The sequence below is a fragment of the Scleropages formosus genome, chromosome 5 (assembly GCF_900964775.1).
Source record: "Scleropages formosus chromosome 5, fSclFor1.1, whole genome shotgun sequence".
Lineage (NCBI taxonomy): Eukaryota > Metazoa > Chordata > Actinopteri > Osteoglossiformes > Osteoglossidae > Scleropages > Scleropages formosus.
This window is the reverse complement of record NC_041810.1, coordinates 2,286,703-2,313,159: the sequence shown is the minus strand read 5'-3', so window position 1 is coordinate 2,313,159 and position 26,457 is coordinate 2,286,703. Positions and strand designations below refer to the sequence as shown.

At 43.2% G+C, this 26,457-nt stretch overlaps 1 protein-coding gene across 11 annotated transcripts in view; it reads left to right on the top strand.

Annotated features, from left to right (window-relative positions):
* The window catches only part of LOC108926675 (CUGBP Elav-like family member 2), a 140,559-nt gene extending 125,738 nt beyond the window's left edge, over positions 1-14,821 (top strand). For 5 of the 11 annotated variants that reach the window (XM_029251839.1, XM_029251836.1, XM_029251840.1 and 2 more), the window contains 5 exons: positions 4,295-4,429; positions 7,542-7,673; positions 10,831-11,010; positions 11,291-11,434; positions 12,721-14,821. In XM_029251839.1, coding sequence (XP_029107672.1) covers positions 4,295-4,429; positions 7,542-7,673; positions 10,831-11,010; positions 11,291-11,434; positions 12,721-12,848 — 719 coding nt within the window. In that variant the 3' untranslated portion in view covers positions 12,849-14,821. The remainder of the gene's footprint in view (positions 1-4,294; positions 4,430-7,541; positions 7,674-10,830; positions 11,011-11,290; positions 11,435-12,720) is intronic. The other 6 variants (XM_029251837.1, XM_029251838.1, XM_029251845.1 and 3 more) reach the window with 6 other exon arrangements.
* Positions 14,822-26,457: the final 11,636 nt, after the last annotated feature.

The window sequence follows — 26,457 nt, the reverse complement described above, 5'->3', positions numbered from 1 at the left end:
AAGTGGTGATTAGCTTTGTTTCTTGACAATCAGAATAAAATTAGTGGCTCTGAGGATTAGCTACAAAACTAGGTAACATTTGAACAAGCTGTATAAGCTACCTAGTGCCGTAGGTTCAGTGTCTTATTTAGGCAAACTTGCTGGAAGAGTTGGTTAGCTAAATGGGAATCAGAAACAAGATTGATCTGCCTCCCTTTGATCTCATAATGAAAGCTGGTGTCATTGTAAGAGTTGTATTCAGCACCTCCATCTTAGCCTTTGCGTTCTTCCATGAATTTTAGAGGTGATGCCAGACTAAGATTAAATAACCACCATCCCAACAGTGCATTTACAAACCGATGGGACCATATGACTCTCTCACTGGCAAGTTGAGCAAGTCACGCAAGAAGGTCTACATGAGTGGATGGACTTCTGTTGCTGACCCAGCGAACAATGGGGAGGTGTTCCATACATGCAGACAAGCAGAGTTAACTCTTGCTGTGGGTATTGGCTTGACTCCAGCAACTCATTGTGTGGTACAAAGTAATGTTGGTGGTTCTACAGTTGAAGGAACTGTGGTACAACTTGCCAGTCATGGTACACAGTCATTGGCTTGATGGCACACAACACATGGGTGAAGTATTGACAGCTCCTATTATAGCAAGGCACAGTTCCACGTTTACATTAATATTTATTCACTCAGCAGATGCTTTTGTCCAAAACATCATACAACTTGGTGTAAACAAAAGTGCATTTCACAGCAGGTGAAAAACTTTACATACAGGTACATAATTGTCAAATATCGGTGCTTTTGCCAGCACACCTTACAGTAGTGACTGTACATAGAACTGATAGGAGAACTGGAGAGAAGCTGGTCTGAAAGAGATGTATTTTCAAATCATTCTTGAATGTTGAAAGGAGTTCAGTTGCTCTGAGGAACAGAGGGAGCTAATTTCACCTCATTGATGCCAAAGCCTACAGACTTTTGATTTTGGACCTCTTTTGAGTCAAGCATTGAGAGTTGGATGTGCGTAGCACTCTTTCTGGAGAGTAGAGAATGAACTGCTCCTGCATATACTAAGGAGCAAATCCTTGACCATCTTGTAGGATGTAACCAGAGTGTTGAATTTGATAGATGCAGCTACAAGAAGCTTCTTTTTCCACTTACGTACCATTAGTCTGAAGCACAGGTTCTATTATACCCTGACAGTAATATGCAGACACAATACCCAGACTCTGTGTAACATATATGCAGAAACACACCTTTACAGTCTCACTCGCTCTCTCTCACACACACACACACACACTGCCCAGGCTGGTGGTGAGATGCAGATCTTGCATCTGACTGAAACCAGGTTGGCTGGTTGGTTGGTTATTTATTTTTTTTTTAATTTATTTAAATGCCTGTGTTCTTGCCCACAGCTGGTGCTGGGGGCTGAATCTGTGGCTGCAGGCTCCTGTTATTAGCACTGCTTATGCCCAGGAGCATTCAGGCCCCGGCAGCATTGGGCATCCCAGCAGCTGCCTGCCCTGGCACTGTCAGCTCCTAATTGTATACTGTTTAGCTGCCTGTCAGCAAGTGTGGGAGAAGAACATTTATAGAAACTGTCTGGACAAATTGCCAGTGGATACGATGGGGGGCTGTATCATAACACCGCATTGAAATGAAGCTTATTCCTTAGTTATTTATTTATTTTACTTTGGCCTCCTGACTTTTGAGTGTCATCTGCATTTTTCAATAGTTTAAAAATGATCCTGTAAGTATCGGGCCCATTTGTGTGGCTTGGCTCTGCCTGGGTTGTTTTTTTGTCACTCTCCGTCAAGATGGGAGCGATTGAATTCTAATGGATTGCACATTTCTCCTGAATTCCTGCCAGCAGGCTTGGCAAACATTTCTGCTCTCTCCCAACCAAAGTCTGAGAGTGAGTAATGAAGTTGAGTACCTTCATAGATTAATGCTGTCCTTTATTATTGTGATTAGTGAACCCAGAATAGAAGGGATATTCCTGCTGCTCTAACAACTTCAGTAGATAGGGCTGTAAATGTTTACTATTGTTAAATATTTGTCTCTTATATATGGAGGGGTTTGGGGCTCTGGCAGGAAGAAGGCATTGAGTTAAATTGCAAGGTTTAATTGTACAAGGACTTTTACTTGTAACACCAACAAAAGGGCTATACATATGGAAGTTTTTTTTTTTTTTTTTTTTTTTGTTTCTGTGGAGCAACCCCTCCAAAAAGGTGCTTGAAGACCTCCTGAAGTCTTGACCAAAGTGAAAGGACAGGAGACATCTGTCAACACCATCTTATCCTCAATCATTTAAGCACTGCTTAGGTGGTGGCACAAGAGGAGAGCGGTCACGTGCAAGTACCATACTTCTCAATCTGTCACTCAGCAACCAGCTTTGATTGGCAGGCAATTGAATCGCAGGCATCTGTTCTGGGTCCCTTAGCAGGCTTATCCTTTTGCTGCAAAGAGTTCAATTAGCAGAGGTTGGTTCGCTCGCTACCATCTTTCCTCTAAATAGACCCACACAGAGGCAGTTGCCGAGGTGCGCAGGCCCATCTCCCATTGTGACATTGTTCTTGAGCAAAGCAGAGATGCTCGCTCCTTAGAGGTGCAACATGTCTGCAAGTGGGAATAATGATGACGTAGTTGTGTTATTAGAAGCACCTCATGTTGCACAGGAGTTGCTAACAGCAGCTGTTTTCAACAGTTCACATCTCTTTACAGTTGCAAAAGCTGGCTGATTGGAGAATATTTAGGTGACATTGGGAGTCAGCTAGGAAATAAGTTACCTGTTGTCTGTAATAAGCACATTTTAGTTTTTTTTGTGCAATGGCCCTAGTGGGTAACAAGTCCCTTGTACTGCTCATTTAAAGCACATCCAGGCCCTGTAGGATTAATATTTGTGAACCAGAACACTGTGGATGTACAAGCAAATATACCACAAGAGTAGTTTGAGACATTTCAAGTGTTGAACACTTTACTTTTGTATAACTTCCTATTTTATTTTGCGATTGAGCCCATTCTGACCTTCTGGTCATCTTCTTGAAAGCCCCTGGATGAGGGGTGTTCCAGAAAATGTATCAAATACTGCTGCTGTTTTTTCTTTGCGCTTTCTTCTTCCCGTCTTATTTTCCTTCATTTCAGAATTTTGTCAACGTATCGGTGAGTTATTTGGGGAGGTCAAGTTGACTGTTGCTTCTGGTCTGAATCCACCACTGTCCAAGGCAACGCTTGTTAGAATAATCCCAGAAGGAAGGGTAGACACACAAAATGTCAAGACATCTGCTTCTGGAACTGCCAGGGTTCCTTACGGAGGGCTCGGCTTGAATGTTCAGTGCAGTTTCATACCGTAACCCTATCAATGACGTTTGCAGTGTTGGTCCTCAACATCTTGATCTGCTTTCCTCTGCACTAAAATATGTTATGCAGACCTATGGCATATTTGTATTTCTATTCCCCTCTGTGTGTGTATGTTTATACATGTGTGTCTGTTTGTGTATGTATATATAAAATATGTATATATACATGATATATACATTCTGGTTGTATATACAGGACTTGATGCACATTTGACTAAGTCCTCTTCATCAGATGTTTGTATTAGTACATCTGCTGATGGTTTGTTGGTTGTTGAACATCGTTAAGTGGTTTGATTCGGCCACGAAGGGGTCAGTATCTGCTATTTCTGCATGAACTGATACACACAGGAATTGAATGACTATAGCTGTAGGTTCATCAGATGTTTCAGTGGTCCAGGAGACCCAGCTGGCAATGCACTGGGACAAAATGTGTGAAACGCAATGATAATTTTGTCTTAATACGATGTTGTTGGGTGAGCATAGAAGAGTCTAAGGTCCGAGTCCAGCATTTTTCATAATAAATGAACACTGGTTTATCATGTATTTACAGTACAAAAGACGGGTGTTTATTTCCAATGCATTGGAAGTTTCAGGCCAAATTGAGTACTCCGGTAACTGATACGGTATAGCCTGGCATATTTTCCACAAGTGATGAGTGTGGAGCTGCTAAAAATGTGGCGCTCGATGATGAAAGCACACCACTTGTTTTGTGCGCCCAGTCCTGGTTTGACGATGGGTTGCCCATTGCTCCGTCATGACAGCACCCTTTTTGTGCTGTTGCTAAAGGCCAAGCAAAGGGTCTCTGTCCTCATTAACGACTGGGAGTTTGCACAACCCATCACATGAAGAGCTGAGGCAGCCCCTCCCCACAGTGGACCGAGTGAGAACCAGGTAGCAGGAGACGGCCCCGGGTCCAATTTGACGAGCCCTCTCTGGTTCCTCTTTTTAGGTATCAGTGCTCTGCAGTTGCAGAACCTGGCAGCCTTAGCAGCAGCTGCTGCGGCAGCCCAGAGCTCCGCCAGCCCCTCCAGTGCAAACCCCTTATCCTCCAGCGGGGGTGCCCTTGGAGCGCTGGCCAGCCCAGGTAAAGCGCCCGTGGTGCCCAGTCCTGGGGAGGGAGGTGGTGGGTAGCCCATCTGTTTGTTACTCATCCCATTGTGTGCAGTGAGCCCACCTCCGGCACCACGCACCATAGCGTCCCCTCTCACTGTTCTCATTAGCCATTGGCCACCTTCTCTAGCGGGATTTGTTTTCATTGGTTTACTGCACGACTTCACTGGGATTTTTACGTGTCATCATTCTTTGATCATCCTGTTTGCATGTTTGTCAAGGAATGTGTCTGCACATTCTTCCTCATGTCGGTTGTCCTTTTAACGCTCTCTTCAAACATGCTATGTGATGTAGAAATAGTGATATATGTTTGATTACTAGGTGAATGCAGGGGTTAGCATTTTTGGTGCAAACGCTTCATTACCAATCAGTGACATCAAAGGGACCTTGGCTGTTGGCCTTTTTGGGTTTCTAGTTATGTTGAACCTGTCCATCTGGGCTGAGACTCTATTGTGTGAGCTCTCCTTTCATTGTCTCATAGGCTGCTTATAGATCAGTGTGCCCACACACTGAATTTAGTCTGGAGAACCAGACTTCCAGAAACTTCCACCACAATCCTCTATCACCTTTTTTCAGCTCACTGAGAAAACACCACGTACCTTTGATTGGGGCACAATGAAGGTTTTGGTCCAGTCCAGTTGTAGATGTAGACAAGTAGAGTTTCTGGAAGCCTGCTTCTCCAGACCAGATTCAGCTTGCACTTTGATGCTTCTTACAAGCCGGTGAGAGGTGAGGAGCTCAAACAGCAGGGTCTCTCTTGGGGCAGGCTGGATCAAAACATCCAAGAACTTGAAAAGGGCAATGGGCGCACCAAAATGACCAATCTTGAGCTTCATCTAATCGCAGTGGTTCCCCAAAGCTACAGATCTTCTGTTCTATCACTAAGCAAGATCTGTTGTTTGCATGTGTTCAAATCCCTTGGTAAACTGGAACAAAAATGCTGCCTAACTATTTGCTGGAGTTGATATCTGTTCTCGTATGATCCTGTGTGCCAGTGCATTCAGGTGCTTCACATTTGTCAGTAAATCCATTGTTCACACTCCTTTCTTACAACTGTCTTGCACACATACACTCACATACATGTTACATGTGCTGCTCTGGCTGTGTTGACATGCAGGGACTGATCACCTCTGTATCATGTGCTAAGCATGAGCTCTCTGCATGCATGAAAGTGAGCAGAGTGCAGAGTCACTGGGAGGCAGAGCTTGGATCAGCTCTTTAGGTGCAGCCATATCTGGGGAGGGGAGGCTGTCTGATCTATAATGTTTACAGAATGGCAGAGATCTCTACTGTGGCTTATGAGTTTGCTGAACGAGGACAATCGTTGTAGAGGCACAGTACAGGGCAGGTCATAACATAAACAAACTGACTATTGTTATTATATCTTTATCATATTGATAAAGATTGCTAGATGGTGCTTTGACTGTATGCGGGAAATTCAGTGGACCTGGCTTGGATCATGCTGTGCATTAGGTAACGACTGAGAACCTTGTGTGCATGAACATCCTTGTTTGTGTGTGTGCGCGTGTGCCTGCCTGTTTTCTCTATGTCTTGTTCTGTGGATGATCTGATCAAAGCTACCCTGCTTGCTGCAGTGTACAGTTGTGCTTCATTGAGCTACTTTTTTCACACCTCTATTGATGAAGTTGTTGATAAAGTCTCCAGCTCTCAAACCCTATGCAGGTTGCCTGATCCTCTCAGGTCTGTGAAGAGCTTTGGGGGACACCACCATCAAAGCTCCTCCTTGTGTCTGCGCAAACGTCTTTGACAAAAATCATGGTTTATTTGCTTTTTATTCTCTTTTGCTGACATTTTATACTTTTTGCCCATAAACAGTCTACATTAAATGTTTTTTTTACCGTGATGTTGAGAATTATAACATCTGGGAAGTTTCTGTCCTCTTGTTTTTGCTAGTCTCTGCCCTCCAGTTTGTCTGCACTTGAAAGTAGCGAGTCTCCTACTACTAAGTGCAGAATCAGCAGCAAGGTGGAGGTGATGTTTCCACGTGCTGTTAAGTATTTACATTACTCTTTGTAATGTAAATCTGTGCGAAGACTGCCCAGGTTATGGCTCAAAACTTGCCCACTCTCGCAGTTATTTTTATTTGATTAGCAGATGCTTCTAGAAGCAGCTTGTAGTAAACAAAAGGGTGTTTCACTACAGGCAAAGACTTTTGAATACATTGTGAAAGTATAGCCAGTCAATCCAATGCCAAAGTTTTTGCCAGCACCTGTTATACAAGTAGCTGCATATAGAATTGATGGGAAATAAAAAAGTGATGGTGGCAGATAGTGAGATGCAAGTTTGTGGAGCTGTTAGGAGATCATAAGAGAATTAAATTTAAAACACATGGGTTCGAGACCCTTCTTGAATGTTTAAAGGGATTCAAGTATTTCAGAACCAAAATGTAGAATTTTCAGACTTTTGATTTTGAGTGGGGTCACCAAGTATCTAGTTGTTTAGGAGCACAGTGTTCCTGCTGCGCTGGAGGGAATGATGAGCTCCAATAGGTATCGTAGAGCAGATCCTTTTGATGGTCTTGTAGGCCGTGACCACAGTGCTGGACTGGCAGCTACAGGAAGCCAGTGTAGAGAGACACATGACAGTTCTTTGGCAGGTGAAACAACAACTCATATTGCAGTATTCTGGGTCAGCTATAGAGCCTTCATGGCAGAGGCCAGAAGACCATGCAGAAAGGAGTTGCAGTAGTCGAGGTTTGATGTCACCATGGCCTTGACCAGGAGCTATGCTGAGTTTGTTGTTCACACTCTTCACTAAAACTGATGTAGCCCCACTGAAAGAGGGGAGTGGGAACTTCTGCATGATGACTGAACTGATTGCTTCCTGTGGTTGGTTGGTTGATTGGTTTACATCAGGCCTTCAGGCACTGCAGGGGGCTGAACGGGGTGTAGAATTATAAAGAATGAATTGAGGAGGAAAAATCACAGCTCAACATGTATGTCCTCATTGTGCTCCATGGTCACTTCACCATCACCTTCACAGCTCTGTGCCGTTTGGTTTATGACTTCTTTGCATCTCTGTCTCTGTCCCCACCCGCCCAAACCCCCACAACCTTGACCCTCCAGCAGCCGGCACGACAGCCAACTCCAACGCAGGAGCAGCTATGAACTCGCTGACCTCGCTGGGCACCCTGCAGGGGCTTGCTGGCGCCACAGTGGGGCTCAACAACATTAATGCACTAGCAGGTAGCGTCAACAGTGAGTATTCACCGTTCATCTGCTGAGGCCCCACCCACATGCGTCATGTGACTCATGGCCAGGCTCGCTTTCATCATGGCCCCATCTCAGAAAGGCACCCGGCCCCACACCTCAGAGCCAAACGCATCAAGACTGCAGCGTGCCTCTTTCAAACAAAGCAATACTTATACAGTAAACAGCATTCCAAGAGAATACACTAGGTCCTCACATTACAAATGTTCACGTTATGAGTTTTTGGAGATACTAACAGTCTTCTGTTTGTTTAGTTATTACTGTATTTTTCTATCTTGTCTATTTAAAAATTCTTTGTGGCTGAGCAAACATCACCTCTGTTTATACATCCAGCCGTGAATTAATGGTAAAATGTACCCAAGTAAGACAGGATTAATTCAGTTCGCTTCTGCATTGTGTTCAGGTTGCGTTTGTTGTTTGAGTGTTGATGGTGAAAAATTAAGTGACATGGTTATGGGATAAATCAGTCAACATGCAACCTTAAACAGGAATTTGTGGAGATGTGTTCTTAATTTGTCATTTTATATTAATTTTAATGTAACGTGAAGTTGTTAAATTAAGAACACGTCTTTGACTTAGTTTTTTGTTAAAGTTATTGTATCTATATGTAAGGTTTTTACAGAACCTAACCGGAGAGAGACATCTCTGTTAAGGTGCATTTTATGGACATAGAGATGATAAAAAATTTTAATTGACCAGATGCTGCCAAGTGTTATACATGTTCTTTCAAGCTAATAAAAGATAATGTAATAAGTCTTAAGATGAATTGGTGTCCTATCCATTGCCTCACTCCTAGAATTTCCAAAATAGGCACCGGAGGAGGGGTGCAACATAGCATAAGTGGTTCACAAAAAATGGAATCAGTAAGTCTTGCAACAAATGTTTAATTCATTATCTTTTTTTCCTGAGATTTTTACAGAACCTAACTCGTGAATAAATTGAGAGATGTCTATTTTTAAAGCTGAGTTGATTGTGACACAGTGGTGAGTCTTATGAGAAGACTGAGTTAAAAACAGGCTCTTGGTAAATGCATAGATGTCTTTCCATTGTGACCTGTCTGAAGAGTGCCCACTTTAAACTAAGCTTGACACCTAGAGCAGGCAGCTGATGCCTTACCGACCGTCAGTTCAGTTCCATCTTGTCTGAGATGGAGAACCACCTGCTTGCATACCTAGTGGCTCTCTCACACTCTACCGCCCAAGTGAAGGATGATTAAACACACATGTTTGATTTAGGGTCCCTTCAACATCACTTAGATTCACAGACAGCCACCAGCAATAGAAGCAGGTTGCACAGAGGTGTATGGGGCAGCTAGGATGATCCGTCTCACTCTGCCCCTGTCCCAGGTGAGGCACCATTCTGCGTAAGTGTGAGTACAGTGGCCGCACTGCAGTCTCTCTGAGATGGGGGGCTGCTGCTTGTCTTGGCTTTGTTTGTGCTGTCTGTCGGTGCTGCTTGGGTTTTGAAGAACTTTTTGGGGGGGGGTGGCTAAAATGCTGTTGAAGCTGCAGCCTTCCTGTGGAAGAGCTTCAGTTAGAGGTCAGAGGTCAAACAGTATAGTATCGTCAAGAGATGTGGATAGAAAACAAGGTTATAACACTGTACTGGCAGCATTGTTAGACAGTATTGCAGTTCATCCTCACATGACTAGACTAATGGACAGAGGGGAGTTCTGGTTGTGCAATTGACAGCTCGGTCCGATGTGTTAAATGCTTGATTTATTAAATCATTTTGATATAATATTGAGATAAAATGTTAATGAAATGTTTAATTTCAACACATTAACAAATTGTAATATGTTTTGTGTTGCATAATTCAAGTTGCACACTTGCAAATCTTTGTAAACAAGTTGTTTCATTTTCTCCAGTACTCTACCACTGTGAAGAAAGATTATTGGTCATCTTCATGAGAGAAAGGAAGCTGATGCAAAAAATACAATCACTCCTTGTAATTCTGCATTTCCTAAAAAAAAAAAAAAAAAAAAAAAAAAAAATCATGTATTGAGAGCTATATGCTTAAAAGTCAGTGGTAATATTTCAGTAATTTTTTTTTCTTCATTATTTGGCCTTTACCAACCCAAATTAACCAGCCATGTTTTTGCTTTTTTTTTTTCCTGTAAATTCTGGGGGAAATGCATATATAAATATTGTGGTGCACTGGACTGTCGGTCATTCCAGTATCCGGTCACTCAAGGTCCAGCTGTGCACGGATGAGCCGCATTAAGGTAGCGGGATGAGAACAGGATGCGTTCAGTCAAGAGTTCTTGCCCATTTCCCGATTATGGAGAGCTTGTTAAATTAGTCTGTTTCATGGTAAATGACAAAAGAGCTTTTCCAGCTACTCTAGTCACCACGTTGGTTCTTATCAATCACCTGGCCTGTAAATGGGATGGTCGATTAATATATGCTTTTTAAAATTTAATCTTCCACATCCCAGTTTGCTTGTAATTTTAAGCACATCCACCGTGTAATTAAATAGGGAAAGGTCACGGCTGCAATTGCTGAATACATTAGCAGTGCCCTGCTCTGTCCACGGCCATTACTGTGTGTGTTTTTGGCCAAAGCCGAGCACTTATTTGCCTCCGTGGTAGACGTCAGCTGTTACCGATAAATCCACACGGAGAGTGTCAGTTTAATCTCATCGTTGTACCCAGTTTCACAGCATGGAAGAGGCAGCAATCTCGTGGAAGACAGTAATTGTCGTTTAATCCCCATAATCTCTCTGATTAGAAACGTTGTTTGTTGTGCAGCTTTAACTGGTGGTGACAAAGCTTTGGGCGTGTCTGTGTCAATGGTGTTGTGGCAAAGCAGCGGTTGCTTCAGCACATGTGTGTCATGCCACATCCATAACTGCCACAGTGGGGGTGTCATGGTGGCTACGCTCTGCCGTTTGGTGATCCGTGCTCTCCATTAGCCTTTTTGTTTTGTGTGTATGCTTGTGGGTCTCTGTTCTGTTTTCTGTTGTGCGTGTGGACATGTGTGGTGTTTTCGTGTTTTGTGGCTGTCTGCGTCTCGGTGCCTGTTATGGTGAGCGTGTTCGTCTCTGCGTGTGTCTGGAACAGGATCTTGGGTGAAGCGCTGATGAATAAGTTCAATCTTCTTTCTTTATTGTTGGGTTTTATGTAAAGTTGCTCAAATGCTCTCAGGTATGGCGGCCCTGAACGGGGGTCTGGGGGCCGCAGGGCTGGCCAACGGCTCGGCCGGCTCCATGGACGCCCTGAGCCAGGCCTACTCAGGGATCCAGCAGTACGCCGCCGCTGCCCTGCCCACGCTCTACAGTCAGTCCCTTCTGCAGCAGCAGGGTGCTGCTGGTAGCCAGAAGGAGGGTGAGTCACCAGTACCCTCTTGGGCCAAACACCATGGCCCAGGTGCACTTTTCTGGGAAACTTTTGGCTCACATTTCTTATATATAACTCCCTTTTTGCCCCTTGCCTTTCCTGCCTGCCTCCTCTCACCTTTTCCATCCCCCACCTCTGAATATTCTGACTGTCCCCTGTAGCATCCTCCTTCTAAGGCCCAGTTTTGTCCCTGCCTTTGACTCCCTCTGCTGGACACAGTGCTTCACTGCCTGACAGCAAAATTGTCCCTTCCTCTATTTGCCTCCAGGTCCAGAGGGTGCCAACCTCTTCATCTACCACCTGCCCCAGGAGTTTGGGGATCAGGATATCCTCCAAATGTTCATGCCTTTCGGAAACGTGGTCTCCGCCAAAGTCTTCATCGACAAACAGACCAATCTGAGCAAGTGCTTTGGTATGTACGATATGTTTCCACAAATAGGCAAATCACATGTGAAAGCGTCACAGAGGGAGTGTGTGGGAACTGAAATTCAAAACCTTAGATGACAGAAGATGAAGTGACAAGGGGTGTTGAGCTCAGCAACACTCTAAACGTCAGATGAATTTGAGAAATGACAGATATGACGAGGTGCCAGTTGTCGACGTGGAGCTAAATCTCCAGTCTGTCTATTTTTCCAGCCCACAGTACAGTATTAATCCTTGTGGTGCACTCCCCTCTGCTCCACTGCAAATAAAATCTGTAAGCCCCGCTGATTAATGTTTGATTACCTGTTTTACATGTCTCTCTGGACAGCTGTACATATTCAGTGAAAACAGATTAATGTTGTGCTAAGTGATGTCAAACCCGGGATGCAGACCTCTTAGTTGCCAACTACAGTCTGGGAGTTTTTGCTATGTTGTCAGCCACAAAATGGGTCTAATCCCTGAAAATTAGGCTTCAGATGAAAGGATTCACTGTGTATGTGATTCAAATTGTTTCTGAGCTCTGACGTGCTTCATTTTGTAAATAAAAGATGCTTTCCCTCCTCAGGGTGGCTTTCCTTGTGTATTTTAGCTTAGAAATGGTCTGATTTTAACCGTTCATCTGTGGGTGGGGGAGAGCTACCAAAATATGATCATGTAGTGACCCTAGTTTGAGTTAACTGGCTTTCAGTGTAAAATGTCATGGGGGGTGAGTTTTATTTTGGTAATTAATTAACTGGATGCTCCTCACCAAAGCATTGATTTCCCCATTTATACAGCAGGGCCATTTTTACTGTATTGGTTCAGGGTAAGTACCTTGATCAGGGGTACTACAGCGGGAAGTGGGATTAGAACCTGGATTCTTTGAGTGCAAGGCAGCAGCTCGGATTATGAAGCCACCTGCTGTCCCACAGTTAATTTTTCTTGATTGTTTTGCTTGTGAGGAGGGTGCAGTGGCACAGTGGGTTTGACCGGGTCCTGCAGTGCAGTGGGTCTGGGGTTCAAGTCCCGCTTGGGGTGTTTTGTAATGGACTGGCGTCCCATCCTGGGTGTATCCCCTCCAGCCTTGTGCCCTGTGTTGCTGGGTTAGGCTCCGGCTCCCCGCGACCCCTCATGGGACTAGCGGTTTCAGTTGTGTGTGTCTGTGTGTGTTTTGATTGTTAAACTAGCACTTAACAACCACATGTTACATTTTTGTGCTCTTTTTGTCATTTCACTGTGCTCTGTCTGTGCCTCAACCAGCCACTGTCTGTCTGCCTCTCCCACACCTCTCCACAGGCTTCGTCAGCTATGACAATCCTGTGTCGGCACAGGCGGCCATCCAGGCCATGAATGGCTTCCAGATCGGCATGAAGCGACTGAAGGTGCAGCTGAAGCGCTCCAAGAACGACAGCAAACCGTACTGATGTTAGCGCTAGGGCCTTTGCCGCTCATGTTAGCACTGCTAGGGTAAGTCCTCAACAAGCCAAGGCCGCCTCACTGGAGACTGGGGACTGGGGATGGGTGGGTGGAGGGTTGGGGGGGTTGGGTGTTGTGTGACAATGTTTCACCACCAGAGGGAGACACTGTCTCATTTACTTCTGAGCAGTGATTAGGATTAATACGATTTCCTTAATTTTTTCACGACCGCTTCCATTCCCACCATTCTTTCTATTTTTTCATGCGGCTTGCAACAGATGAGTAATGGTAGCCTTCGAGTTGTCTGAACAGTACAGTTTTTTGTTTGTTTTTGTTTTTTTGTTTTTTTTGTTTTTTTACTTGCTGTTAACATTTTGTTGCACAAGAGGAACAAAAAACTACAATGCAATGTTTATCTCCATGAACCTGACACCTGAAGAACATGTCTTAAAATGGCTCAGATGGAGAGATGCACTTTAACCCTGACGCTCTGGAGACAGTCTAGGACTTCCACTGCTTCTCTGAGCCCCTCTCTCCCTTCTACTGGCCCCAGGGAGTGAAGGGTTAAAACTGCACTCATCTGTCCAAAGTCGATGGCAGCAAAAGCCCAAATATGTAACCCTGCAGATGTGCCAACCATGAAGTTATTTGTGTTAGGACTATTTTTATTTTACAAATTTGAAAACTATTCATTACTTGGTCAGATCACATTGGTCTTTGTTGGAATGCGATATTGTGTAGGACATAAAACAATACATTTTAAATCCGTCTAATGTTACAAAAATAGTGTTATTGGGGGGGAAACTGAAAATACTTGATGCTTCTTGAAGGATAAAATTACAGTACAGAAAGCCACAGGCCTGTAAATTTTATTTGTAAAAAAAGCAGTTCTATTTTTATACAAAAAAATTTTTACTGCCTCAGAAAACGGACTTTATTTATTGCCTGTTAATTTATTGGGTACCTATAGAGCAGATCTCACTGGCTTAGATAGAAACTCGTGAAGTAGTCTTCTAGAAGTCGGAAGTGTCTCGTGCCAGCAGGACGTGCGACCCTTTCCCCTGCTCTCTACCCCGGCGCTCCAGAGCTGCACAAAGCCTCGCTTCTTACTTCTGTCCCTGTCGCGTTCTCCTGTGCCGCTTTGTGTGCGTTTCTGCTCTCTCCATCAGTAGCGACTCTTCAGCCGCACAGCCTTCCATCGCCCCCTTCCGTCCGTCCGTCCGTTTGTCGCTCCACGATCTCACTGGTTTTCTGCCAAAATGCCATCCATCTCGCTGCCTTCCCACAGAGGCTCCTTTCCGATGGATTGCTTTGGGTGCTGTGCGTGGCGTAGCGTGGCGTTGCGTGCGTGTTGTATGTACTACACGGCGTGTGCTTTTTTTCCCATTTTTTCCTCTCCAGATGTTTACGTGTGTTTTTAAATGCAAATTCTAATGTGAATCCTAGCTCCCGTTATAACCTGGTGATTTGCATTGTTGTTCCTGTTGTTGTTGTTTGTACTTGTTGGTGGTGGTGGTGGTGGTGGTAGTGTTGTTCTTGTTGGTGTTGTTTCTTGTGCCCATGGTTGAAATGATTCTTCAGCAGCTCCGGACCCCTATGTGTAACTCTCTCCTCTCCCCTGTTTTCTCCCCTAGAACATCTCCATGCCTGTTAGCTCATCGTTTGCCTAGCATGTCTCCGTGGCGTCAAAAACAAACCCCCAAAAACGTCTCATCGTCCCGTTATTGTTTCTGGTGTCTTTCTGAGCTCACCTGATCATAACCTGGTCCTCTCCTACTGACGTTTGAACCTAGCTTGACCTTTTTGGAATTTTTTGCATGTGACCTCGTTTTGAGCTTTTGAATTTTGGAAAGGGGGAGGGGGTGGGCAGGAAATTAAAAAATAATAATCAATTTAATGTGAAAGCTTTGCAGTATTCATACATAAGACTGAAATCTTTTAGAAAGAAAACCAGAAAAAAATAGATTTAAAATGAAAACCTGTGGCAAAATCTTTTTTTTTTTTTTTTTGTTTTTTTGTTTTGTTTTTTTTCTTTTTTTTTTTTTGTTCCTTTTGTTTTTAAATGTGTCTCACTTTTTGGGTTTCTTTTTGTTTTCTTTCATGAAAGTAAACTTGAAAGTACAATACAGGGATTGACATTTGGTCAAGCTACTGGCACCACTAGCAATATGAGGCCAGGAGTAACCCATGTCAGTTTCTAGGATAAATAGACTACTTCCAAACAGTTTTAAAGAAAAACTGTCTGATTAATATTAGAATCTCTCTCAGAGCTCTGTAATGGTTTTTACATTTTTCAGGCAGTGTAAAGCTTTTTGATAAGGCCATTTGAAGTGGCTTCCTTTCTGATTTAAATCTATATACAAAACCACTTTTTTCTAGAGTAGTTTAAGGTAAAAAAAAAAATAAAAAAAAAGATTTGCCCTGTTTGGGTGGAAAATGCTACCTACTTGTGTCACCTTTTGCTGAACTGATTCACAGTTAGACAATCCGTGGTTAAATGCACATGAAAATGACCTATATTTTATACTGTTTAAATGTATAGATAAAAAAAACACAAGTGTAACCTGCGTTAACGTTGGTGCTTTTTGTGGATTAAGTTGTGGTATCATCACAAGTCCAAGGGTCTTAAATGTTCCATGTTTATAAAGACGACTAAAAATCAGTTTACTTGAACAATAGTAAAAGCCTTTCATATTATTGTTATTATCATTCATTTTCCCTTTTTACAAGTCCCTTTTTTTTCGCAAAATTTCTTGTTCGGTAATTAGCTATTTGAAATTCCAAAAAAGTATTGTCAGCTTGTGAAGCATCGATGTCATTATTATTATTATTATTTTCTTTCTATCGTGGGAAACAATACGTAGATGTGTTTTGTTGTTCAGCAAAATGTGATTTTTTTTTTTTCCTTTTTGGTTTTGTTTTTCTTATAAAGGAGAAAAAAAAACATCAGTGGAATTCAGTGCCAAATTCCAGAGGTACTTCCTGCCTAGCTTCAGTGTATTTCCTGTAAACTTATTTGATAACATGGTATTTTATTACTTACGTGTTTTGTATGGATCCCTCATATTTAAAGATATAGATTTAAAAGAAGAGTTTAACTTGCTATTCTGTGGTCTTGTTGCCTGAAACTGTTCATGTTTTTGCTTTTTCTTTTTTTGTAAAGATGTAAAAAAAAAAAAAATAATAAAAGTGCCCGTGTCTTACACACACACACACACACACACACACACACACACACACACAAAACCTGTGCTGTACAAGCAGACCTCACAGTCCACTTTTCTTTGAAAGCCCTAAAAGGTGAGAGCCTCCACAGACCACCCCCGTGACAAGTCCACACATTGGTTTTTCTCACTTTCTCCTGTTCTCCCCCTCACCATATCACTCGATCGCTCGCTGCCTCACCAGCCTCCAGTGTGAAGTAGTTACCAGCTGTGCTGAAGGACCCAAATCAGAACCCTCCTTTCATCTTGCTCATAATAGATCGGTGGAATAGTGTTGCAGTTACCATTGTTAGTGTAACACCCCTGAGGTGCGGACCAGGACCTTAGACACGTTATACACACCCCAAACACACCCCAGGAAAGGCCAGTGCACAGCGGGCTACAGAGACGATGCTCCATAGTATTCTCTATTTAAACGTTCCCCGTCTCTGACTTGAAGGTACAGCAAAAGGGAAATGAAGAGGAACTCAGTGTTGTTGAAGAACACGCTTGGCGCTTTGTTGGTCTGAGACCAAACATGAACTTTAATGTTCTCTCAGTTATTTTTGAAAAGTGGGGCTGCCATCAAGGAGAAATCCTTTGAATTCTGTCTGATGTGTGTAAAAGCGTCAGCGGTGAAATGTAAGGTTTGGTTTAGCCTGTTAGCTAACACAGATGAGAGAACGTTATGTGGTGTCTCCTGTTAAACCTTAACAGTTTCCTTACGCCAAAGTTATTTGTTTACTCCTGTAACAGTCTAAAAGTTTACAAGGCACAGGGCAGCGATGGTGTCCATCTGCAGTGTTGCAACATGAAGCGTGTGAAGACACAGAGGTCTGCACATTTGCCCCCATGCACCGCTGACCTTGCCGGAGACCTGTTTACGGGCAGTTTTTAACAGAACTCACCCAGCGCCTTAACGGAGCCTCCCAAGTGCCAGTGTTTCGGACCCTTTCGGAAGCTGGCGGCTGCCAATGGCATGTCGGAGAGCCGCGCTGTCAGCTCTCTCTGTTCTCCGGTACTGTTTAATAGTCATCTGTACATGTAGCTGGGACTGTGACCCTTAATCACACCGGCTTTGAGTGCAACATCAGAACCAGAGCTTTATGCACTCCTTATACTGCAGTGATGTTGTTTGCGGAAGCAGTACTAAGATTGTCTGTATCACTGTTGTGCTCATCAAGTTGCATCATAAGTTTATAAATATTACCTTAACTCAGCTTTTTGTTTCATTTGACTTGTATGGTCCACCTCCTTCTGCTGTACCCTTGATCAGTTCACTTACCCTGAATTGATGCAGTAAAAATTACCCATCTGTAAAAATAGGTCCACCTTCTGCTGCTGTACCCTTGATCAATTCACTTATGCTGAATTGATGCAGTAAAAATTACCCAGCTGTAAAAATGGGTAACTTATAGTAAGTACCTTAACGTTGTACGTTTCTTTGTAGAAAAATGTCAGATAAATGTAAATATATATCCAGACAAGTCAAAGTTAAGCAGCACAAATCAATACATTTTGTCAGTGAAGTTCAGTTTTTAATGTGGAAAAACTGCCTGTGGGCATTTCACCCCATTGCTATAGCAACACGTGGAGGCAAACTTTTTGTTCCAGTAGCAAACTGGCTGCCACTTGGTCTACAGTTTGGCAAGGGTTCAGTGCCACACAGCTCCAAACAGTCCTTTAACGTCCTCTCCCCCAAGAGATACTTCAACCCCCCCAGCGTTTACCTTCCCTAAGAATGCCACACAGCGTTAACCCTCATTGAAGTCTATTCCATGGCCTCCACTACTTTAAGAACCCTTTAATGTCATGTTTTTTCCTCTTTCCTTTTTTTTTTTTTTTGACAGTAGTACACAGCTCTAATAGTTCTTCAAATTCAGCTACAATTCCTGTGTATTCATTGAAGGTGATATTTATGTTAAACAACAGCAGGTGGAATAGTGACTCGAGCTGCAACCTTGAACTTGAGAGATCCAAGTTCAAATCCCACCTCATGTTGTAGCACCAGGGAGAAAAAGGTACTGACCCTGAACCAATGAAAGAAAAATGACCTTATTGTAAAAATGAGTAAACTACTGTAATTAGCTCTATGCTGTACGTTGCTTTGGAGAAGAAAAGTATCAGATAAATAAGTAATTATAACTATAGATTGTCGTGTAAAATTTCCCTCCATATCCTCCACTTCCACAAACTTGCCTTTCTCATCTGTCCTCCGCATTTTGAGAAATCAGCACCCTTTCATCACCAATTTAAACTGGAAAACACAGTAGAACATGGTAGTGCACACTTGAGACACTGCTGATGTCCTGTCCTGTGTCACTGAGAGGGAGGCATCTGTCAGATGTTAAAAAGCACAATTTTCACAGGGTCTGTGGACAGGTTTCCGTGGAGTCTCTCACCTCGGGGTCGAGCATCAAGCTTGTTGGATCTGAACTTTGTCACCGTTTGTTTTCTGTTTTTTTTTTTCTTTCTTTCTTTCTTTCTTTCTGCTTATCTTAAGTGCTATTTAATGATGAGAGAATAAACGCTGTAGTTTCTTTGCATTTCTGATTTATTATGTCAACATTTTTGGGAAACTTATGTATGTGATTACTCTCCTGTGCTGTAAGAGCTTGTTGTCTGTGGATTAATATCATTTTGTTTATGATTAAGGATTTCAGTAGTTTTAAGTATTGTCTTGAGAAAAGCCAAAGTCAATGCATTACAGTGGATTATGTCGGTGTGATTTATGTTTAACAACACTTCGAACTCTGTCACTGGATGGGATTTTAAAAGTACAAAAAGCAGGCTTTCCTATTTCTACAACAGATTGTACTTATGCATTTTGTAACAGTGGAACTTTTTATACGGAGATTAAAGGAAAAAAAAAGGAAAATTGTCTGGCCTCGTCGTTGGGCCGGACTGTGACTGGTTCTCGAGTTTGATTTCTAGCTGGCGCCGAGAAGGTTGGGTTTTGATACAGTCTAAGATTTTCTAGAAGAACTTTGGCTCGATTTGCTTAAAGCTGTTCTGTTCCCTCACCTTATGAGTTGTGTTTCTTTGGAAAACGGGCGGGGAGTGTTGCTTTTCCTTTCGCTCATACGAAATAATACGAGTTTGTCTATACAGAAGCGGTAAGTTTCATTTAATGTATTGTGCCGTTTACACGATAAGACGACTAGGATTAGACGTATTTAGTCACCTTCAGTGGATAAATGTATTAGTTTAACAAAGATAAACTAATTAGAGGTTTTTTGCTTTTAGCTGTTTAGATTTTTCTGGTTCCTCTGTCCTTCGCTGTGAACTTAACTGTGTAGCTGGAACAGTCAGACTTATTTTTGTAACGTATGTTCTTGTGTGATGCAGTTTTTTGCTTCTGTCTCCAATATTAAACCATTTTTCCTAATACTTGTCTCTCTTTGCGTGTTGTGTTGTTCTGGTGCTCGTCATATGTTGTAATAACATTCACGGAGCTCCCAGTGTTTCACATCCTCCCGTTTTTTATCTTTCTGTGTTCTTTCGTTGTCGTCGCTTCCTACGAGCTACAGTCGATTCCATCTCAGTGGATGCTCATTCAGTGTTGTTTTGGAAAACACATGGAATATACATATGTGCTGTATGTATATTTCTGTGTGACTCACCTTGTGAGAGCGACAAGACGTCTCACAAGCATGTTTCCACTGTATTGCCAACCAGCAACATGTGGTCACATTGTCAGCAGCCAATAGTGCTGATGTATTCATTGCTACCAACTTTTGCATAGTGTACTTTACAAAGCACTTATTGGATTAAATCACAAAAGTGGCTCCTACTGGGGTCCAGAACTTGCTTTCGAGCACCATGTGATGACCTTCTGACCAGTAGTGTTTGGTGCAGAGGCCGAAATGAGACAGGAACTGTTCCTGATGAGCGAAGCGCCACCGGCAGCCGTCCTCGGTTCCCTCATCAGGAGTCGACTGTACCGTGTTGTTCTGTACCGACGCTCTTGGCGTGGCTTCCTCTGTCTCTCATCCCTGTTCTGGGTCACCTCTGTACTGTGTGCCTGTCCTACTGCATCCCTCGTAGGCGTGCGAGCTGCAGGAGGGGCCTCCGTGCCCTAGACGGCAGACGTAGATGAGCTACGAGTCCCGTTTCCTGTAAGGAGTTCTGCTCTTGGAATTGATCTCTTTCAGATGATTCCTGATTCTTTGGAGACTAAGTGACGAGGCGCAATAAAGCTTTGAGGTATTTCATTTGCACACTTCCTGCAGGTGGTACCCGTCAGGTAGCTGCCCGGTTGTATTTTGCACACAGACCTGCCCGTGCTCGCAGTCTCACGCACTCTTATCGACCAAAACTTTCCTTATCACTCCTAGTCGGCAAGGTCACACGCTCACACATCCACTTAGTTGAAAAATTACCAGAAACAAGGGTGCTTTGTCTGGGACTTTGTACCATATTCAATAGCAGTGTGTGTAAAGGAGACACAAAAAGGAAATAAATGCATATAATGGGAGATAAATAATAAAAGGTGCATAATGGGGTAAATAATGAAGAGGTGAATACACTCACTGCGACTGAAAAAATGATTCGCACAGAGGTCAGGAAATGTCTCATCACAGCAGCTTCAAAGTATTGTTTGAGTGAAAATGAAGTGCAGTGTCAATTCTGATATGGAATAACCAAATTGCCCCTTTTTAGAACAACGTCTTCAGTGCGTTACAACAGGTTCCAGCTGCTTCGGTTGCTTCCTGCACACAGACGGCCCAGAAACGAAGACCTCAATGGATATGGATTTATGACTTTGTTCAACAGTGCAGTTTAGTCTAGTGCAGCTAATGTGGTACATTTACAGACTAGGTAACCACAGTATTTATCTGAGCGGCTTGTGGGCTCAGCGCCCATCCATACCTCCTCCAGAGTCCCGAGTGCTGCTCCACACCGCTACAGGGTGAGCCTTTCTACATTTTGTCTGCGCTACATCATTTCTAGTCTCACACACTCCTTAATCGTCTTAGTGTCAGCCATACGCTATCATTTGATTTTTCTTGGGGAAAGCTAGCTTTATACAGCCAAAGATACCATAGTAAGTGGCTCAACTTTTCATCTCAATGAAGAGATGAAAACCAACGTGACCCACCGACTTGTTAGCATTTACACCTTTTCATCACAACTTGACACTGAGAATGGGCATAAATAATTTAAAATGAAAACATATAGTTCATTGATACTGGAGTAGGTATACAAGAAGGTGAGGAAGTTATTTCTGTGTGTCAAATTACCACATTGTTTAACAGATCCAGTAACCTGCAAAATGAGCTTTGCAACATGGGGACCTCCTCTCTCTCCTGGTTTGTTCATTGGGAAAAAAAAAAGGTAAGTTGCCATCCTCCCGAAGCGTACATGGTGTTTCAGGGGAAAGCTATCATAGGCCAGGTACAGAATACAGTAAGGTGTACAAAATACCAAGCACATAATATCATAGTAAGGTGGACCATTAAGTACACATTCCTAATGTGGAGTATTTTTGAAGTTCGGACTACAGAATACACACACACCCATCAATTTATAGTATTGACCACAGAATACAATGCAAGTCAGTTGTAAGAGTTGACTGTAGCTCAACATACAGTAACTAATACGTTATACTACTATACTGTACATACATCAAGTTCCTTGATCACAGCCAACATACTGCAGGACATATGAAAACAATATAAAACACCAGTCATAGTACTTACTAATATATAGTGTGTACAGCACAGGACCTGATTCACTGTATATGACATGATGATCTCAGCAGTGTAAATAAATGCATGAAGTATCAAATACACCCTAAAGTAATGAAAAAGAAATGGAAAGGGTCCTGACTCTAGATTAAATTTAGATTAAAGTACATTTTAATTTCTGTTCCATCAGCCAGAGCAGTCATTAGCGCTAATGAATGATTAATAAACCCCAACTATAATGTATTGCCCTTATGCATTGTATTATGGCTTCTCGTGTGAGAGGATCTGACAACACCACGCATTTGACCTTTCTATTGGTCCGTGTATATTGGGTCCGTGTATATAAAGCAGGATAGAATATACAGTAGCTGCTGTCTAATGTGCTTCTGAACTGTACCCGAAGTGAAAAACACCGCTGTGCTCGCTGAAAGTCTTACTTCTCTCTCGAACATCGTCCAGGGCAATTCTTTTCAAACGCTTTTCCAATGAAATCAAGGAAAATTATTAGCCATTTCTCTTGCTTAAAAAATCTGTTCATGAAATAAGCAACCAAGAAGTGATGTGCTGCAGTAATAGCTTGCAGTGCCCAGGAACTGTATTTATCTAGGTTCTGCATCACAGACAGTTTGTAATCATGCAAGAGAAACGTTTTCTACAATTCATAACAAATCCATACAATAAACATGTCAACCAATTTAAAATTAAACCCTTACAAGTAACACAACCGTAGGCACGTGTGCATTTGAGAGTACCGCTTGGCTTTGGAGTCATTATCCAAGATATGTTCGTTCATATGACTGACACTGATGAGGAATTTGGAGGGATAGATTGGTTCCCACCTCTTCGCAAAGCATAACTTTAGCGTGTTACCAAGAAGCAAATGAGGTTCTGTACATTTTGGATTATTAAAGACTTGTTTTTTATAGACATAGTGTTAGCCAAGTGGAACCAGTTCCATTCTGCATAATTTTTTTTTTTAAAAAAAAGTCATTTTTGACCAGTGTGAGGTTACTTAGCCTACTGTGTTTGTCAATTGAAAATCTAAATAATTTATATCGTATATGGAACAATTGTTACATAAATTACAAACTGAAAGATAAATGAGAAGCGTTAGTGATACTTTAAACAGCTCAAGCAAAATGAGCCCTGTTAGGGGTCCCTGCATTTATAGGGGATGACTCCTTTTCTGCAGTGTTTGCCACGTGAACCTTAAAAAGCATTTTAAAAAATTTGCCAGCTGTACAAATGTGTAAATCGGTGTAAGAAGCTTAATGCTTTAAGTCGCATTAGAGAAAAGTGACAGATAAATGACTAAAGGTAACAGGGCTCAGTGGACCGGCCAGGCTGCGAAGGGGTGTCTAATGTGAGGAATGTGAGTTCTGAACACCTCCCCATGTGTCTGTCTGTCTGTCTGTCTCTGTCTGTGTCTGTGTTTACCTGCCTGCCTACACACTGTGGGCTCCCTCCCTTGAGATGCACTGTCCCTGTAAACCTCATTTCAGCATCCCAGCCTTACAAATATACCGGCCAGCAGCCTCTTCCAAAAGGTACGTTTCCCTCAAGGTGCATCTGCTCAAAGATGCTAGTTGTGCTTTGGATTGCATTGCAGCAGCAAACTTTAATTTCCACAAATCCCAGTTCGCTCAGTCCCCTCGGTGCTGGTGCTTTTCGGGACTTTCCTTCTTTACCAAGCAATTGATTCAAACCGACAACAAAAAAAAAAAAAACTAGGTACATTCCTGAGAGCAGCCAGCACATGATAAATAACTTTGGGCAACAGAGGTTCTGTTTTCCTGCACTGTCGTCGGGACGTGTAAGGAAACACACCTACAGCGGGACTAATAAAGGCAGCGTTCGCCCCGACAGCTGCTGCCGGTGGCCTTCCTCGGCGGGGGTAGCCTCGGTTCCCTGCCGTTCGCTCTCCTCTGTGGAGCAGCTTTCTGCAGCCCGCGAGCGACAGCGCACAAGAGTGGGAGGTAGGTGTCAGGAATCACAAAGCCACGGGAGACCCCTGCACAACGAATGCGTTATTTCCTTTCCTTAACTACCGCTAGTAGTGCATTAATTTCTCTGTATTAGACGGTAACATTTTGGCCAGAGCTGGGAAAAGTACTTCTGTAGCTTTGATATGTTCAGCTCAAAAACGGCTGCACTCATGCAAGGTCAACTGAGAAGTTAATTGTAGTCAGCCGAAGTGCCCGCGCACCCTGTGCCTGCGGTGCGACGCCGGTCATAGTTGAGGCCCGGTGCCTGGACACGTAGTAGGAGTCGAGCCCCTATTTTGCGATGACGGTTGCAAGTGATGTTTCTTCAAAGACGTGCAGCTGAATCTGGTGTAAAGCTCACCACTGTAGGTGTTTGATGATGCATGTGGAACAGTTATTAATTATTATCAGCAGCATGGTGTAAGGAAATTTTCAGCTGATGAAGAGGTCGGAAAAAAAAAAGCCGTCACATACAGAACGACAGGTACAGCCCCTAAACTATTGGGTGAAGCCTCATGTAAAAAGCCCATTGGTCGAAGGTCGGTCACGAGCTTCCAGCCGCTTTGCAAAGCCGACAAAGATGCTGCTGCGAGCCGAGATGCTGCAGACTCAGCAACGCGGCAGCAACTTGCAGTAGTGCCTTCCAGGGCCCCGTGCGCTTTACTCTCTTCTAATGGATGTTGTTACATGACTACAGGCGGGAGCTCATGTCCCAGCGATGGACGAGTGCTCCGCTGGGTGAGCCACTCACGCATTTGTAGTAACAAGCAAGAGATGTAGCGGCGCCCGGCTCCTTGCTCTGCTTATTGTTGCACATGAATGGTGTCTGATTGTGGATCTCGGTCGCCCCAAGACGAGTTTGCCAGCGTGGGATCCTCTCTGAGGGAGAGGCGTTCATTCGCCTTCACCCCATAGTTAGAGAAGTGAACGCTAACCTGGGAAAGGATGATGGGCAGCTGTGTTTTTACCAGCTGCAGCACTAAGGAACTATGTAATTGCACAGTAAACAATGGTATTGACAGCTGCGCCTATTTGTGTGCAGTTCATTCTTTCTTGGTTGTGCGCACCAGTATAAGCTGATTTAGCTCTTCAGCGGGGTAATTTTTACTGTATCAATTGAGGGTAAGTACCTTGATCAAGGGTACTACAGCAGGAGGTAGGATTTGAATCTAGATCCTTGGAGTGCAAGGTAGCAGATGTGACCACTCTATGAATGGGTAAATCAGTGTAAGTAGCTGAGCATTTTAAGTGTCCACTAAATTAATAAATGTTACATAAATTATAATGAACGGAGATGGAGATTATTGCAGAAACCGACAGTCTGACCCTTCTGGTCAAATGTGTGAAAACACTTTGCTGGAAATTCGTTTCCCTGCAATTGCACTGGCAGCCAGAGTGTTTTATTTCTTTCAATGCAAGTTTCACCAGAGCTTCACACACTGCGTGCGTGTCAGTGTGAACCGCTCAGCTCTCAGGGAACTCTTACAGTGCTCTTCACTCTGCGAAGGAGGACACTGGCTCCCGAGGAACTACGGTACTCTAATGTAAGTCAAGGTATCATTGCAGGTACACCAACAAAAATGTACACATTCACAGCTGGAATGAAACCACTGACTCTCCCTGTATATATTGTGGCACACGGCGCCGTGGGCTTGGATGGGGCGAAGGAGGACGTACGAGCAGCGTTCATCTCAAACGGTCATTTGAATACTGACACAGAAGGAAATAATGCTCTCAGTGCAAGGACCCCGTTTCTTCCAGAACCTATGCACCAAATCAGCCTTCCTAGCCAGCTTTGCGTCCTGGGTCCCCCCGCCAAACACGGACACCCTTTTTTTCTGCCTGTAAGTCCCCCCAGTGGTTGCACACTTTACTCATTTTTCCCATAATGCATCTATTTACGTTTAACAAATCTTCCCGTTCAAACAAACAGTGACACGGGTCATTACAATACTCTGTGTGTGTGTGTGTAAAATCATTACAGTATACAGAGAAACACTAATAAATACACATCCATGAAGCTTTTTTGCTGCTGTGACTGTTAAGTAACCCCCAAATACACACCATCTCCTGTTGTGTTGCCTGCCACTCGTGTCCTGCCAGGGTGCAGACAGTCCGGGGGGAGGCAGGCAGGCAGGCAGGCAGGCTTATTTTCATCACTCCAGCAGAGTCTCGCGCCAAGACACCAAGCCGAACTTCACAAACAGTCCCCATCTAGAGACAGCCTTTTTCGAACCTCTGTCCTGAACCGTTACACTACTGGTGTGTTTTGCTACCATCTAGTGGCCGGTTTTTGTGTTTTGCCGCGCGTCACCCCGACAGCTCCAGTGCTCTGTAGTGCTGGGGAGGGCAGTCAGAAATGGAACATAAAACAAACTCCAGCAAATAGAAAAGTATTCTTCCACACATTTACTTGAGCAAAACTCGAAACATTTCTTGTTTTAAATAAGCCAGTAGCAAGTTTTGTTTATGGAAATCATGTTTGTTTATTTTAACAGCTTTAATGAATATGTCGATATTGTTTTAGCTCATGATAAAAATATGTACATATCTTTTCTGTAAATTAGATTTACCCATCAAGTTAGATGTCATCAATCAATCAGAGTAATCCAATACTAAACAAAGAGCATGTCTGTTAGTTTTTATTAACTATTATTTAGCTGACACCTTTCTCCAAGACAACTTAGTGTCAGGTTTGTACACTAAGCCACTTAGTTATTTGAGCCATTCATTCAGCAG